The sequence below is a fragment of the Pristiophorus japonicus genome, chromosome 17, assembly GCF_044704955.1.
Source record: "Pristiophorus japonicus isolate sPriJap1 chromosome 17, sPriJap1.hap1, whole genome shotgun sequence".
NCBI classification, from domain to species: Eukaryota; Metazoa; Chordata; class Chondrichthyes; family Pristiophoridae; genus Pristiophorus; species Pristiophorus japonicus.
In genome coordinates this window covers 19674748-19693514 of record NC_091993.1, presented here as the reverse complement: position 1 = coordinate 19693514, position 18767 = coordinate 19674748, and the positions used below count along the sequence as shown (strand labels likewise).

General features: G+C 47.1%; 1 protein-coding gene across 2 annotated transcripts in view; it reads left to right on the top strand.

The window, feature by feature from the left end:
• Positions 1-18767, top strand: part of LOC139227587 (NT-3 growth factor receptor-like) — a 636555-nt gene that overhangs the window by 241342 nt on the left and 376446 nt on the right. For both annotated transcript variants that reach the window (XM_070858451.1, XM_070858450.1), the window contains exon 8: positions 7675-7745. In XM_070858451.1, coding sequence (XP_070714552.1) covers positions 7675-7745 — 71 coding nt within the window. The remainder of the gene's footprint in view (positions 1-7674; positions 7746-18767) is intronic.

Here is an 18767-nt window from a genome sequence, read left to right as displayed (position 1 = left end):
CACTGTCACACCACCCCACTGTCACACCACCCCACTGTCACACCATCCCCACTGTCACACCATCCCCACTGTCACACCATCTCACTGTCACACCATCCCACTGTCACACCATCCCACTGTCACACCATCCCACTGTCACACCATCCCACTGTCACACCATCTCCACTGTCACACCACCCCACTGTCACACCGTCCCCACTGTCACACCGTCTCCACTGTCACACCATCTCACTGTCACACCATCCCCACTGTCACACCATCCCCACTGTCACACCATCTCACTGTCACACCATCTCACTGTCACACCATCTCACTGTCACACCATCCCCACGTCACACTATCCCACTGTCACACCATCCCCACTGTCACACCATCCCCACTGTCACACCATCCCCACTGTCACACCATCTCACTGTCACACCATCTCACTGTCACACCATCTCACTGTCACACCATCTCACTGTCACACCATCTTTCTGTCACACCATCTTTCTGTCACACCATCTTTCTGTCACACCATCTTTCTGTCACACCATCTTTCTGTCACATCCCCACTGTCACACCATCCCCACTGTCACACCATCCCCACTGTAACACCATCCCCACTGTCACACCATCTCTCTGTCACACCATCCCCACTGTCACACCATCCCACTGTCACACCATCCCACTGTCACACCACCCCACTGTCACATCATCCCCACTGTCACACCATCCCCACTGTCACACCACCCACTGTCACACCACCCCACTGTCACACCATCCGCACTGTCACACCATTTCACTGTCACACCATCCCCACTATCACACCACCCCACTGTCACACCACCCCACTGTCACATCATCCCCACTGTCACACCATCCCCACTGTCACACCATCTCACTGTCACATCATCTCACTGTCACACCATCCCACTGTCACACCATCCCACTGTCACACCATCCCACTGTCACACCATCCCACTGTCACACCATCCCACTGTCACACCATCCCACTGTCACACCACCCCACTGTCACACCACCCCACTGTCACACCATCCCACTGTCACACCATCCCCACTGTCACACCACCCACTGTCACACCACCCCATTGTCACACCATCCGCACTGTCACACCATCCGCACTGTCACACCATCCGCACTGTCACACCATTTCACTGTCACACCATCCCCACTATCACACCACCCCACTGTCACACCACCCCACTGTCACACCATCCCCACTGTCACACCATCCCCACTGTCACACCATCCCCACTGTCACACCATCCCCACTGTCACACCATCTCACTGTCACACCATCTCACTGTCACACCATCTCACTGTCACACCATCCCCACTGTCACACCATCCCACTGTCACACCATCCCACTGTCACACCATCCCACTGTCACACCATCCCACTGTCACACCATCCCACTGTCACACCATCCCACTGTCACACCGTCCCACTGTCACACCATCCCACTGTCACACGATCCCACTGTCACACCATCCCCACTGTCACACCATCCCACTGTCACACCATCTCCACTGTCACACCACCCCACTGTCACGCCACCCCACTGTCACACCACCCCACTGTCACACCATCCCCACTGTCACACCATCCCCACTGTCACACCATCCCCACTGTCACACCATTCCCACTGTCACACCATCCCCACTGTCACACTATCTCACTGTCACACCATCTCACTGTCACACCATCTCACAGTCACACCATCCCCACGTCACACTATCCCACTGTCACACCATCCCCACTGTCACACCATCCCCACTGTCACACCATCTCACTGTCACACCGTCCCCACTGTCACACCGTCTCCACTGTCACACCGTCCCCACTGTCACACCGTCTCACTGTCACACCATCCCCACTGTCACACCATCCCCACTGTCACACCATCCCCACTGTCACACCATCTCACTGTCACACCATCCCCACGTCACACTATCCCACTGTCACACCATCCCCACTGTCACACCATCCCCACTGTCACACCATCCCCACTGTCACACCATCCCCACTGTCACACCATCCCCACTGTCACACCATCTCCACTGTCACACCATCTCCACTGTCACACCATCTCACTGTCACACCATCTCACTGTCACACCATCTCACTGTCACACCATCCCCACTGTCACACCATCCCCACTGTCACACCATCCCCACTGTCACACCATCCCACTGTCACACCACCCCACTGTCACACCATCCCACTGTCACACCATCTCCACTGTCACACCACCCCACTGTCACACCATCTCCACTGTCACACCATCTCCACTGTCACACCATCCCCACTGTCACACCATCTCACTGTCACACCATCTCACTGTCACACCATCCCCACTGTCACACCATCCCCACTGTCACACCATCCCACTGTCACACCACCCCACTGTCACACATCCCCACTGTCATACCATCCCACTGTCACACCATCTCCACTGTCACACCACCCCACTGTCACACTACCCCACTGTCACACCATCCCCACTGTCACACCATCCCCACTGTCACATCATCCCCACTGTCACACCATCCCACTGTCACACCACCCCACTGTCACACCATCCCCACTGTCACACCATCCCACTGTCACACCATCTCCACTGTCACACCACCCCACTGTCACACCACCCCACTGTCACACCATCTCCACTGTCACACCGTCCCCACTGTTACACCGTCCCCACTGTCACACCGTCCCCACTGTCACACCGTCCCCACTGTCACACCGTCTCACTGTCACACCATCCCCACTGTCACACTATCCCCCTGTCCTGAGCCCCCCCTGTCCTGAGCCCCCCGTGTCCCGAGCCCCCCGTGTCCGAACTCCCCGTGTCCCGAGCCCCCATGTCCGAGCCCCCAGTGTCCGACCCCCCGTGTCCCGAGCCCCCTGTGTCCGAACTGCCCGTGTCCCGAGCCCACCATGTCCTGGGCCCCTGTGTCCCGAGCCCCCATGTCTGAACCCCTTTGGCAAACCAAAGGAAAGTGGGTCGGGAAGGCTGGAAGCACCCCCCACCCCCCCCACCCCACCCCACTGAATGACCTGCCCGTGTTGTAGATGCATGCACTGCGCTATCCTTGGGGGAAATTCCAGGGCAATAGAATGGGGGAGGAGAGGAGATCCGGTGTACAGTTTTCCTGTACTTTGTGTCTGGGGAATGTGTTATCTGAGCGCTAAGCCCACTCCACTCAGGCATAACTCCATATTTTCTTTTTCTGATGCTTGCTTCTTTGCTATGCTTGTCCAGCAATCGTGTTTTTTTTATATCCACTTGTTCCTTCTTATTTTGTGAGCTGACGGAGAGGGAGCAATCACCTAGGCCACAGCCTTACAGTGAAAGGTGATGGATCAACAGGAGGTGTGCTGGGATGGGCAGTGCCAGGTTCTCCCCCCTTCCCCACCCCCTCGCCCCCCCCCCCCCCACTTGATGGAACATTCCATTCAGCCGCAGACGGAAACATAATTATAATGTATGCATCTGTGAGCATGCTCACAGGCTAATCGGGCAGAAACATTTAATAGGCAGAATGGCCGAGTGGTTGAAACAGCTGGATTTCGCTCATAGTCTCCTCAGGAGGCATGAGTTCGAATCACATTTCTAAACCACATTTTAATTTGAGTTTAATGTCTGAAACTTAATTTGTTTAAGTTGTCGATTTTAGTGCCCCCTCCCCCCTACCTTTAGCCAGGGGGCACTTGTATAATTTGTGTTTTAGTGCCCTCAAAAACAAACCAAGGGGGCACTTGAAAAGTTTTTGGAGTGTGCCTCCCCCTTTAATCAAGAGGCACTTGATTTAAGTTACAACTTAAAATAGTTGTGGACGGCATTTTGCCGTCCAGAGAAGGCGGGGATCCCCAATGGAGTGCTCTCTATGCGGGAGTCCTCCCTTTATTTATTGGGGATTTGGCCGGGAGGGTGGTGCACGGAGCAGTCCCGTGCAATAAGTTTTTAAGTCGGTTCACGGACTCCCAGGCCGCCTGTATTTTCTGCGGTCTGGAGGAGTCCGTGTTCCGCATTTTTATACAGTGTGCGAGGTTGCAGCCCCTCTTCCAATATTTGAAGGGGCTGCTCCTTGATTTCTGGCTGCTCTTCAGTCCCACACTCCTGATCTTTGGGCACCCTGTGCGGAGAGGAGCGGGCAGGTTGGAGGGCCTCCTTGTAGGACTGCTCCTGGGTCTGGCTAAGGTGGCCATTAATAGGTCCAGGCAGCGGGCGGTCGAGGGGGTTGTTCAGCCCAACTGCCTGCCTCTCTTTTGTGGTTACATTCGCGCCAGGGTGTCCCTGGAGATGGAGCACACGTGTCCACTGTTACGCTCGCGGCCTTCTGCGAGAGGTGAGCGCCGGAGGGACTGGAGTGCATAATCGCTCCCCGTAATCCAAATAGTGATTTAATTTGTTAGGTTTTCTAATAGTATAATTTAAAATAGCTGTGGAGCAGTTGCACTGTGAGTGGCAGTTGTGAGCCTGGTGGATGAACTGGTAGTGTTCAGTTTCATTGTTAAACCTTTGCTAATAAGCCAACTAGTTGTTTACAGCAACTCTGTAGCTACGAATTCTTAAGCAAAGAACCCATGAAGCAATAATGGAGGCTGTTAGATTGGAGTCAGACAGTACTCTAGTTAATAAAGTCTTCTGGTAACCTTCCTAATTCTGCATCTCGGCTTGAATAATAGCAATGCCAGCCAGCAAGAACCCTCTTGGTTCTTTACAGACCAATAGGAACGTTCAGTGGCAGCTTAAGCATTGCTATAAAAACTCCCATGCAAGCTATCTGTAACAAAATACAGGAAAGGTTGGGCGTGGATTAAGGGACACTCCAACCCAAGGCATATTTCATGGATCTGTCTTTGCTTCCCGAAATGTTTGTGTGTCAGGGGCAGCTTCCTGATGGCACTGGTCTAAGAGCTGTGACAGGGACGTTTGGAAAAGGAAAAAAAAAATTCTGAATTAAAAGCTCGCTGTCTCCAGATCGGATTGTATTAAAAGATTGAGTGGGCATATCAGTGGAAGGACCTTGGCCCAGCAGGTTGGCCGAACATCCTAGCCCGTCTGTGACAAATTCAGCTTCTCTGTGGTAGTACCCTGAGAGCCACAGTATGTAAAATGGAGGACCTCAATGTGCAGGTGGTAATAAATTTATGCTCCTGTGCATGTTGACAGATTTAGCTCTTGAGCTAACCACAGCTTCACACTGCAGCCCGTCAGCATGAACCCAGGAGCTAAATCACCCAGCCTGTTTTTTTCGCACTAATGATTTTCCTTTTCTGTTTCCTCTCTGCAGAAATCCAGGAGAACCCTTTTTATAGTAAGTATCTGGTTGTTACTAAGCTTGGACTGTACCCTCTTTGTGCTTTCAAGAGAATTGATGTCAGTGAGGAGCAGGCTTCAGAGAGGCTACGTGTTGCGTCACTCTGTGCGCCGAGGCACAGAGGTCATGATATGACAAAGTGTTACAGCAAAACTATTAATTATTAAATGGGCTCCATTTCCATCGCGCAGCAGGGGCATAATGATTTGTTGATGCATGCCATTTTACGTTGTACAATATAAAAAAGGTTACCGATCACATGGTCATGAAGACAGTGACCCTTTAATAAATGAACATAAGTAATGTTATATACAGGTTGGACCTCTGTGGTCCGGCACCCTCGGGACCTGACCGGTGCCAAAACAGAGAATTTTCCAAACCACGGGAGGGCAGTATATGACTGTACCGATACACCCTTCATAAACATATGCCTCGCCTAGGCTTACCGGTACCTGTAGCATGCTGCTCACCGCTCTCCTGGGCTATCTTCTTGTGCTAAATAATAGCACAGAATACTGAGAGCCAGGACAGCCGGCCGAACATAAACAAATGTTGCGGAAGCGCAGGAAACACGGACGCCACCCAAGCAAAGCACCAGTTCCGAACCACCGATGTTTCCGGACCAGAGAGGTTTAACCTGTACCAAGTTCAAGTAACTGACAAGAATGTAGAAGAGTGCACATGTGAGAGAGTGAGATGACGCTCTTAAACTGGTTTACAGTTTTCCCAAGTTGTTTCCTAAGACTTCCACACCACTCCCTACTCAAGGGGGCTGCTGTGTGCCTTGGTGCCAGGCCCCTACCATTAGGACTTGATAACTGGTTGGGTTAACTCCACTTCCTATAATTCCTTCTATTAACCAGTGGCTCGCTCTCTGGGGAAGGAGGGAAGGAAGGCTAGTTGTGCAGGGTGAAGTTCCCTTCCCTTGTCAGTCAGATGCACTTCCCGCTGGTTTACAGAAGAAAGATCATTCACGGTATCCATTGAAATGCCGATAAGCCAGCTGTGGAGAGAGAGGGGAAAAGCAAAAAGCATATTCGTAGTTTGTAAAACACAGAACGTTTAGCGAGTGTTTGGCAGGAGGACACTTGTATAAAGGAACAGCATGTGCACAGTTAGGCAGCGTACAAACAGAACAGTATCTAACCCATTCTGTAGCTGCCCTGGGAGTGTTTAATGGGACAGTGCAGAGGGAGCTTTCATCTGTATCTAATCCCTGCTGTACCTGACCTGGGAGTGTTTAATGGGACAGTGCAGAGGGAGCTTTCATCTGTATCTAATCCCTGCTGTACCTGACCTGGGAGTGTTTGATGGAACAGTGCAGAGGGAGCTTTCATCTGTATCTAATCCCTGCTGTACCTGACCTGGGAGTGTTTGAGGGGACAGTGCAGAGAGAGCTTTATTCTGTATCTAATCCCTGCTGTACCTGACCTGGGAGTGTTTGATGGAACAGTGTAGAGGGAGCTTTATTCTGTATCTAATCCCTGCTGTACCTGACCTGGGAGTGTTTGATGGAACAGTGCAGAGGGAGCTTTCATCTGTATCTAATCCCTGCTGTACCTGACCTGGGAGTGTTTGATGGAACAGTGTAGAGGGAGCTTTATTCTGTATCTAATCCCTGCTGTACCTGACCTGGGAGTGTTTGAGGGGACAGTGCAGAGAGAGCTTTATTCTGTATCTAATCCCTGCTGTACCTGACCTGGGAGTGTTTGATGGAACAGTGTAGAGAAAGCTTTATTCTGTATCTAATCCCTGCTGTACCTGACCTGGGAGTGTTTGAGGGGACAGTGCAGAGGAAACTTTAATCTGTATCTAATCCATGCTATATCTGACCTATGCATGCCAAATGAGACAGTAATTTCCTGATAAATGAAGGAGTCCTTTCAAATCGCCTCGAGATTGCCTGACTTTTTGTCTGATTTGTTGTCAATAATCACCTAATTAGTGTGAAGACCTGCATCTTGAACGCTTCGCCCTGTATGGTCCGATATAATAACACACTACCTGGGGAGAGGCACTCAGGATATAAATGAGCCAGCCCCTGTCGGAACTATTTATCAAAACTTCCAATTATTATCAGTAATACTGCACATCTGTGTGTGAATTACATACTTGGATTCAATCCAAACCCTGGCTTCGAAGAGAAGCCACTTGGGTTCAGTCCAGCTACCGAGCCTCTGTTAATAGTCCAGTGCCCTGAGTTGCCCTGTCTGTTACTGAAGAAACATTACTGCGAGCAAGGGAACCTTTAGGGACGGGGTTCCGAGCTGCGTTTGAGGTTGTTTGTGAGCACTTGCTTGATTATTTGGTACTCCGGGTAACCATGTGATCTCATTTTCCAGTTCCGTCATTTGAAGTGACAACGGGTCCTCCAGTCAGTGTAACCCACAAGCCCGAGGGAGACACTTTTGGCGTGAGTACCTCTTTAAGTGGAATTACTGCGCTGTCATTTAGCTGGGAAATGTTAAGCTCATTGAGTATTCTTCCGACACAAGGCAGCAAAGAATGAATGCGATCTGTCAAGGTGCATCCTTCCCTTCTGCCATCCAAGGACAAAGCGTTTGAAGTCGCTCCTTTCACCTTGTCAGTCACTCTTTAAATTTTGAAATATGAGGTTGGCTCTCCCAATTGATGTTTGTTGGTGAAACAGTCCTGATGTAGAACCATGTTAACTTCCCACAGGAGTTCCCCAATCGATCAATTTAACAGGTTGAAAGAAGCACTTTATCAATAAGCCTGAGGATCATAGCCTGCAGAATGCCCAGTGACACAAGCAATACACAGGCAGGTTCAGAATCCCTGCTTTGCACACTTCTCTCCTCACCCTGTGTTCAGGTGATTGGTTTTTGTTTGGACATTTTTCCAGTTAAATTACCAGCCAATTTTCATCAACTTCCACCCGTTTTTTGTATTATACAAGGAGCTGGTGACCTACAAAAATCCATGAGGAGCGTTGTCAGTCCAGGGCTGGGTTTAGATGAGAGATAGAAGGAGAGAGAGAGAGAGATGCTGAGATGAAGCCCTCACAAACAGAATGATTCTGCTGCATGATGCTAATACTCAAGTTGCCGGGATTTTCCAATTGGGAGCGCCTGTTTTTTGGGCACAAAGTGCGCCTTCCCAGTCGGACTATTGGGCGAAGATAGGTTATGCCAGATCTCTTTATATTTTGCCTCTGGAAGCCTCTGTCTTTATGTGGGTGGGTGCATGTAAATGAGTACAAAAGCACTGCCATTATGCCATACGCCGAATATTCTGCTGATTTTACGTTTCCTGTAGCCACCCAGATAAAATGAATGTTCAGGTGTGCTAGGTACTGCGGTTGTTCTGCCTACGGAACTCAGTTTAAGGAGACCAGTACTGAGATTGTAACATTGTCAGACTATGTTACTCTTCCCCCACCCCCCCAGAGGATTGCCAATATCTCTCCCTCACCCTTCAGATCTCCAGTATCTTTCTCTCCTCTCAGATATCCATTGTGTCTCCCTCTGCCTCCCCCCCCCCCCCCGCCATATCTTCAGTATCTTTCCCTCATTCCGATATCCAATATCTCTTCCTTGCTCAGATCACCTCTTAACCTTCTCGCGTCTTTTGCCTTCTTTGTACTTAATTATTTTGTGTTTTTTCTGTATTTATGGCCGTGTAATTCTTTCATTCCTCTTGGTAATTACAATATGAAGAGGAGGTATTTACCTCGTTGCTTTAGTAACGTCACCAAAATAATGACACAATCTGATGATCTGAGGTGATTTGTTTTTTCAGTAAATCCAGTTTTAATGAGTAGTGAACAGCAAGATCCCTTCGCTGAACAGATTGGCATCTTTGATATTATCATTTTGTGCCCTGAGGTTCTGCTTGCTATAGAGTTTTCATCTGTCTGCCAGAAGGAGACAGTACAGATGGAAAGATTGGTTGTTGTATTATCAAACTGCTGTAATTTCATAGATATGACCTGCAGGAAAAATAAAATAGGATCCAAATCTGACGATTGCTACATCTGTCCCGGGGCATGGTGGTGTAGTTGACAGCCCACTTTCAGTTGCTTTGTAATTTTTTTGCTGCTCGCCCTCTTGCTCTCCCACTGCCAGGGGCCGCCCATTTAAAACTGAGATGAGGAGAAATTTCTTCTCTGAAGGTTGTAAATCTATGGAATTCTCTGCCCCAGAGAGCTGTGGAGGCTGGGTCATTGAATATATTTAAGATGGAGTTAGACAGAATTTTGAGCGATAAGGGAATAAAGGGTTATGGGGAGCGGGCAGGGAAGCGGAGCTGAGTCCATGATCAGATCAGCCATGATATTGAATGGCGGAGCAGGCTCCAGGGGCCAAATGGCCTACTCCTGCCCCTATTTCTTATGTTCTTATGTTCTTATCACGGACTGTTGACTGGTGGTGAGGTGCGGGCATGACCTGACGGCAGAGTTCTGCTGAGTAATCGGGTTTGAGGTGATGTCCAAGCTGTTCTTTTTTGTACGTGACTCATCCGTGACCTTTGTCTTAAGACTGTCAATCTGCCTGTAAAGTTTCTCTGCAATGAACACTAATTTGATGAACGTTTTATACCTGTGCTTTTCCACATTATGCCTCAATTGCAACACCCCCACCCCCCGGCCCCTGGCCCCTGCTCCCCAGTTCTTCGTTGTTAATCCACATTTACCATGGTTCCCATCTGCTCTTTATTTAAATTTCTACATTAAACAGCTGTTACCCTAATACTCCAGTCGTTACCTCAAAATTAAAACTGTTTCCCTTTAATGAAATGTTGCATGCCTTAACGGCATTAGCAGAGTGCAGGTTCAAACTCTATGGCCGTAATTTTGCGGGGGTTCAGCAGACGGGGTCGTTGCTGGGTCAGGTGTGAAAGTTTTATTTTGACACCGCTAGGCAACTTTCCCAATGTTGGGTCTGTCAGCGCTGGGCAGACCCGACAGGCAATGGTGGGCGACCCAATGAAGCTCATTATTGCCTTGTTGACAAATCATTAACAGGCTTTTTTAAACTTACTTTTTCACTTTAACTTCATGGCCACGGGAACCGCACTGTTCGGGGACCACGACTGTCACTCTGAGGCGGGAGTTCAGTGGCCATTGCTCCAGCTGATTACTTGACAGCTTCAAATGTACAGTAAAAGCTCCCACCTGACAAATCATTGTTTTCCTCATCCCCAAGCTGTTTCTCAGACCATTTCCAGCACAAATTCTGCAGGCATTACACTTCCCATTCACCATCCAGTATGACCTCGTTGGAAAACTCTCTCACCATTGACAGAATGCTCTGTCATCTCTACTTCGCCTGCCATCAATTCCATCAACACGGGTGCCCTTTATACTGTCTCACTTGGTCCACAGAATCCCACCATGATCAGTCCCAACACCAGCAGTACCAAGCATACCAGCAGCATCAACAACACCAACCTTCTCCGCAATCACCTGATGCTGCACAGGACAAAGGGCATCAGTGCCTGAGTGTGTTGCTGCCTGGGAGGATAGGGATGGCCTCACCATGGCCAGATTTTCTTCTCTTCACCCTGTACACCCACATGATGCGATAGGTTGACACCACCCCACCCAACACCATAAAGCATCCCTACAATGTCCAAGCCATTCCTTTCACACTCACGACCATTACGGGTGGGCTGGCGGTGGTGGGGGGGGGGGGGACATTATGTTTCATCATTCACTGCAACTCACTAAGCCACTTTCAAAGGTGCAAACAAATCTGTCCAAGAATGGAAAGTATTGAAAATAATGGTTTTAATGTTTGACAGTGCATTAACAGAAACTTTACATGACCATTGGATAAAACACCCAGGTGGTTACCCTTATGTGTTGTTAGTTGGTGTGATTGGACAAGGATGAGGGTGAGTGTGAGGGTGGCTAGTGAGATGGGGATGTGATAATGTAGATAGACAGAGAGGGATAAGTGGAGGTGCAAGTTACATTAGTGTGAGTAAGAATGTGTGGGGGTAAGCTAGTGAAGGCAGAATGATGGGGTTGTGATGAGAGGCACAGCAGGATGAAGGTGAGTGTGGCTTTGTACTAACGTTTCATGATGTAATGAGATAATTGAAATGTTTGCGGCACTGTACCCAGGTCCTCCTGACCACATCCCTGCTTGTGACCTCCTCTGCAATGTGCAACGAGGCTGTGTTGATCTCCTGGGGAGGTCACTTCCAACCACGGGAAGGGAAGAGGACCTCCCTGCACGCATATGGAGGGAGTATTGGGAGAGCCTGCGTGCAGCCCTGCACCTATGTGCAGTCATTGTCAGTGTTTGCAGCACTTCAATGCTGTGGAACACTGACAGCACAAATATTAATAAAAAGTTGGCCATGGTTGGCCATGGACATCATGAATGAAGTCAGCAGACCTGCTTCCTCTAATTGGCCCGGGAAACACGCTGTGCGGGTTTAACAAGCCCTATCAACGTAAAATCATTTTCCAGATTGGGATAGAGCCAGTGGCGGGGTCAGGACCCGCCACCAACGTCACCCTCCCCAGACCTACCGAGGTAAGGAAGATCTCGGCCCAAGTGTTGGGGGAGTGGGGAGGACATGTCAAACCGTCCAGTAATGCTGCATCTATTGAATTTCTTGGAGTCTGGAGGGAGTGTGCCATTCTCGGTAATACAAGCTACAATAGCGCAGAGTCATGAGTTCAAATCCTACCATGGCACCTTGTGAAAACTTTGAATTCAATGAATCTGGCAATGTGTGGACCGGCACCAGAAGCAAATAACCACAGAGTTTGTCAGTTGTAAAAACACAACTGGTTCATAATGTCTTACAGGGCAGGGATCTCTACCTGGTCCCGCACCACTCTCAAGCGGTCTAGCAAACAAGCCATTCAGTTGTAAAAAAAAATAATTAATGTGGAGGGGGATTTCAAGAAGGGGGCCATTGTCACTTTCTCAAGGCAATTAGGGATCGGCAACAAATGCAGCCTTGCCAGCGTCACTCAATCACTGATAGCCCTGAGGGAGTTTAGGTCGCAACCTTCCACAAGCACTGCATCTCTCCTAGCTCTACTGGTCCATAGTTAGTAGCTAGTTGCGGTAAGGATGTATCTGACCACACAATCCCTAGTAGAATGAATTGGTTCAATGCACAAATGGAGGTTACAATAGCAAGTGCTCGTAACAAAAATCATAGGAATATACAAGTCTGGAATAGACCATGCTGGCCAGTCCCTGAGTTCAAATAATAGAATATACAATTCACTATCTCTCTCTCCCGATTCACTAAATACCTGTTCACATCCCTCTTAAATTGTTTGACCTTATCACCTTCGATTGTCTCCGTGAGCAGTCTATTGCAAACATTCACCATCATCATCATCATAGGCAGTCCCTCGGAATCGAGGAAGACTTGCTTCCACTCTAAAAATGAGTTCTTAGATGGCTGAACAGTCCAATACAAGAACCACAGTCCCTGTCACAGGTGGGACAGATAGTCGTTGAGGGAAGGGGTGGGTGGTTTGCCGCACGCTCTTTCCGCTGCCTGCGCTTGGTTTCTACATGCTCTCGGCGATGAGACTCGAGGTGCTCAGCGCCCTTCCGGATGTACTTCCTCCACTTAGGGCAATCTTTGGCCAGGGACTCCCAGGTGTCAGTGGGGATGTTGCACTTTATCAGGGAGGCTTTGAGGGTATCCTTGTAACGTTTTCTCTGCCCACCTTTGGCTCGTTTGCCGTGAAGGAGTTCCGAGTAGAGCGCTTGCTTTGGGAGTCTCATGTCTGACATGCGAACAGTGGTGAACATTCACCATCCTATTGATAAAAGACTTGTATCTGATCCATTCATTCACCTTCCCTCCCATGAAATTCATCCCATGTCTCCACACTGCTGTTGTTTATTGAATCATGTTGAACAGTTTCTCGGGGTTTAACTTGTGAATATCATTAAAAATCTTGATTACTTCAGTAAAAACCCCCTTGCAGTCTTCTCCTCTCTAGTATAAACAAGCTTAATTGCTGTATGCCAGAGGTCAGACAGGTGACCCATTTCTGAACCTTTGCCAGTATCGTGATGGCTATCATCTTCAGCACCCTTAAATGCAACTCATCCGGCCCCAGAACCTTATGCTCTTTCAATGCCTTCCAACATTTCCATTACTACAGAGGAGGATGCTAAAAGGCTGCAGGTTGACTTTGACAGGTTAGGTGAGTGGGCAAATACATGGCAGATGCGGTATAATGTAGATAAATGTGAGGTTATCCACTTTGATGGTAAAAACAGGAGGGCTGATTATTATCTGAATAGTGACAGATTGGTAAAGGGGGAGGTGCAACGAGACCTGGGTGTCATGGTACATCAGTCATTGAAGGTTGGCATGCAGGTACAGCAGGTGGTGAAGAGGGCAAATGGCATGTTGGACTTCATAATGAGAGGATTCGCGTATAGGAGCAGGGAGGGGTCTTACTACAGTTGTACAGAGCCTTGGTAAGGCCACACCTTGAATATTGTGTACAGTTTTGGTCTCCTAATCTGAGCAAGGACATTCTTGCTATTGAGGGAGTGCAGCGAAGGTTCACCAGACTGATTCCCGGGATGACAGGACTGACATATGAAGAAAGACTGGATTGACTAGGCTTGTATTCAATAGAATTTAGAAGAATGAGAGGGGATCTCATAGAAACATAGAAAATTCTGACGGGATTGGACAGGTTAGATGCAGGAAGAATGTTCCCGATGTTGGGGAAGTCCAGAACCAGGGGTCACAGTCTAAGGATAAGGGGTAAGCCATTTAGGACCGAGATGAGAAACTTCTTCACTCAGAGTTGTGAGCATGTGGAATTCTCGACCACAGAAAGTTGTTGGGGCCAGTTCGTTAGATATATTCAAAAGGGAGTTAGATGTGGCCCTTACGGCTAAAGGGATCAAGGGGTATGGAAAGAAAGTTGGAATGGGGTACTGAAGTTGCATGATCAGCCATGATCATATTGAATGGTGTTGCAGGCTCAAAGTGCTGAATGACCTACTCCTGCACCAATTTTCTATGTTTCTATGTTTACCTTATCAATAATTATTTTGCTTTTAAAATTTCCTCTTCATTTCTCAAAAAGCAACCCTCACTTCTGGGAGAGAATCCGTAGCTTTTTCCATGAACACGAACTAATAATAAAGAAATTGTTCAAGTAATATGCCATTTCCCAGTTGCCCAATATCATTCCCACCCCTCCCAGTGGCGCCTTTCAAAGTCATCATCATCATCATAGGCAGTCCCTTGAATGAGGATGACTTGCTTCCACACGAATTCACAGATGTCTCAATGAAGGACCCGATGTTCCAATCCTGAACTCCAGTTGAGGGTGTGGAAGATGCCTGTGCAAGGATTTTTTTAACGTGCGGTGTCCGTTGCACATCAGCCACCACACGGGCTTGACAGAGCTAGGCTTTTATCCAGTGGCAAGGGTTAACCAGGATGACTGGAGACCTGCTCTGCTGCACGGACCTAGTGCGCACACATGTCACAGTGTGGGCTGGCCCTTGCGGCCCCAGGGCCCTCGGCTCTTCTGGGCCCCGTACCCTCATTTGCTGCACCTCCGCCACGATCTTTCGCCGCTGTTCCACCACAAACATTCATCGCACCTCCGCCACGATCTCTCACCGTTCCTCCGCCACGATCTCTCGCTGCTCCTCCGCCACAAACATTCACCGCACCTTCGCCACGATCTCGCACCGTTCCTCCGTCACGATTTTTCACTGCTCCTCCGCCACAAAAACATTTGCCACACCTTCGCCACGATCTCTCACTGTTCCTCCGCCCCGACCTTCCCGCTCCTCCGTTGTACCTGGACCCCGCTGGTGTTCCTGCCCATGTTCCAAATGGCGACCTGTAACTGAACACTCCGGCAAGATTAAAATCACTTTGTGCCCTTCTAAAAGCCCATTTCGGTTCATTCTCTATTTAACATTGGCATTTTTTAGATTTTGAAAGATTTCAGATTTAGGTCCCTCTCGAACCAGATTTGATTCTGAAGGAACCAAATTTTCATTGTTATTGGCAAGCATTGCATTAAGGGTCCTCTGTGATTCCAACAGTGTTCTTATTTTCACTTTTGTGTCAAAAAACCTTTAGGATCCGCAGAGGAATTTAACAGGGTCAGTTTTGGGGAAGACATTATTGGTGGTCTCATTGTGTAATTTCATTTCAACTGTGAGATTAACACCTCCACCTGCCAAAGCAAAGTATTTATTCGCTCCTTACAGCAGGAGTACCATGGCACAATGGGAAACCTGAAAAAGCTGTGCTCCAGCTGGCATGCATTTTTGGATGAGATAATGGTCCAGAATATTGTGAGGTAATCAAGCTCGACAGTACTGACATGAAGGGAAGCTCTCGGCTTGGTAGGATTTTTAGCACAGCTTCACTTTCAGAGAGGGGAACATTTTAATTATCACAAAACCACGGCTCGCAAAGAGGAATGCTGAAGTATCTCGACCGACAAATTGGCTTAAGCTGTCAGCTATGCGGTCTTTGTGTGTACTATTGAACATGTGTGCTATTGAATATACATCTGTGTGCACTATTCAATGTATATACTATTAAGTATCTGTGTATACTAGTGAATGTAACTGTGCGTACTATTCAATAATATGTACTATTAGATATATATACCTGTTCACCTATTGAATGTGTGCACTATTAAGCATGTATCTGTGTGTACTATTGAATGTGTACCTGCGTGTTCTACAAACAGATGGACATCAGCACAGTGAGCATGTTTGCAGTCTGCCGTTGCTGTATTTTATGGTTTGCTCTCGGTCAGAAGTGGAATTTGACTTTTATACTCCGTGGCCTGGCATTTGCAGTCTGTGGCGAAAAGTTTAACTTTCTTGACCTTAATTTTATCGTAGTCAAAAGGGGATCCCCAATGCACAGCAGCAGTGATGTCATCAAGCTGTCTGGGCAGCCAATCACATTGAAGAATTCTCACAGGCAGCAAACCAAGAAATAAAAAGCACTGATTACCATTCAGTTTAAAACTTTTACTGAGAGCGAAATAAAAATTGGGACATACTCATGGGGTTAAGGTAAAGCTGAAATATCACAAACAAACTTTAAAATTATAGATATATTTGATTATTTTATAAATCTAGTAAATTTTATCATAATAGAAAAATTTGACATTCCACAAATATAAAATTCGTTTTTTAGGATCAGGTTGTTTCGCAGTCAATACACCACTAAAACTCCAGTTGCACCTATTTCAACGAGGTTTAACTTTTTATGGAGTGTTTAACAGTGATATTAGAGCGTAAAAGAGGAAGTATTCATCAGTTCAACTGATTTCACTGATTGCCAACTTTCAGCTCAGCGCTGCCTGTGGCGGAGCAGAGAATGACGGACCCCAACAGTTTATCTGCGCACACGTTAAATCCTGAAGTTACAGCCAGTTCCAGAGGGGTATTGACGATGAATGCTGACAGTTTTGGCGTCACTATCACCGCAATATCTGATCCCATGTTTAATATATAGGAATAAAATAGGAGGAAAGGCACTGTAATTGAGATGGAGAAAGATGGGAGATGAGAGAGAGAAAGACGGAAACACTTCAAGAATGTATCTCCTTAATAACCCACAGGCATTGCCAGTTGCCTCATATAGGTCCTACTCACAGGTTTTGATGAGCTGTGCAGTTCAAAATGATTTGCAGTTCAAAATGTTTTGCAGTAATATTTTTATTGCAATATTAATAGATTGTTCAGCATCACATGGCTGAACTGAAATTCGTAACAAATCTGGCTGACTCAGGGGGAACAAAATTTCCTTGGAGCAGCCAGCAGTCCAAGGATTAACATTTTCATGGGCATAAGCAGTGTGGTAGAAAGCAAATGTACCCGATCACCGTGACAAATTGTTACTGGAGACTGTCCTCGGAACACTTACTGAGGCAATGCTGGTACTCAGTGGAGAAGGAAATGATCATGGCTCCTGTACTGTGTAACGTGTACAATGCAGGAACAGTCAGACAAAATATACTCTTGACAATCTGTACCTGCACATAGTGAATATACACAGTTTGTGGACCGTGTGGGGAATATACATGGTCTGTACCACTCTATCCTTAATTATAGAGTCTAGTCATTTCCCGACCACAGATGTTAGGCAAACTGGATAATAATTCCCTGGTTTCCCCCCTCACCGTTCTTAAATAACCGAGTGACATGCACAATTTTCCAATCTAAAGGACCAGTTCCCAAATCAAGAGAACTCGGGAAGATTATAGTTAGGCCATCTACTTCCTGTAAAACCCTGGGATAGAAACCATCTGGCCCTGGGGACTTATCACTCTTTCGTGCCATTATTTTCTTCATTCTTGTTATTTTGCTGACGTTAGTTTTGGTGAGTCCCTGTCCTTGATTTAATACTAGTTTCCATGGGAAGTCCAGCATGCTCTCCTCTTCCTTTATATACAAGGTCTATACCCCCAGAGAGGTATACACTCAATGTATATCCATGTGAGGGATATGCTCACACGAGGGCTATATATGCTCATGTGAGATTTTCATGAGGACTTTACAGGTTTTTGGGTCTTTTCTAACGTTGTATTCTAGATTATTTCAAGTCTCGTATCTTAAATCACTCTCATCAGTGAGTCCCAACTTCCCCCCCATCTTCAAGAGTGTATATTCTTGCTTTGAGACCTAGATAAACTATCACTAACGTGCCGCGCAATTGAAACACAAGCTTTGTCTAAAAAACACATTTAGCTACTAGACCTATCCTATGACTCCAATCTCTGAATGCAGTAAAACATTACATGTAACCTAGTTTTAATTTTAAACGGTCAACAAGTTTATATTACAAAAGTTGAACAAACGAATAAGTCATATAATATATTATATATTTATATTGAATTACATAGACTTTACAGCACAGAAGCAGACCATTCACCCCAGCCGGTCTGTGATGGTGTTTATTCTCCATATGATCCGCATCGCACCCGACTTCATCTAATTCTATCAGCATATCCTTCTGTTCTTTTCTCCCTCGTGTACTTATCCAGTTTCCCCATAAATGCACCCATGCCATTCAACTCAATTACTCCATGTGGTAGCAAGTTCCACATTCTAACCACTCTTGATAAAAAAAAGTTTCTCCTGAATTCCTTACTGGATTTTTGAGTGACTATTTTGTATTTATGGCCCCTAGCTTTGGACTCCCCGACAAATGGAATCATTGTTTCTACTTTCTACCCTGTCAAAGCTGTTCATAATTTTAAAGACCTCAGCCTTCTCCTTTCTAGACAAAAGAGCCCCATCCTATTCAGTCTTTCCTGATGATTATTAATGGATATTTATGGTGGATATCTTTCCACCTAACTACTCTGGTCGATAAAATAATAAAGATTGTAACAAATGAAACTAACCTTTTGCAAATAACTTTTAAATGACAATCTTCAACCTGAGTGCAACTTTGACATTCCTCCGTG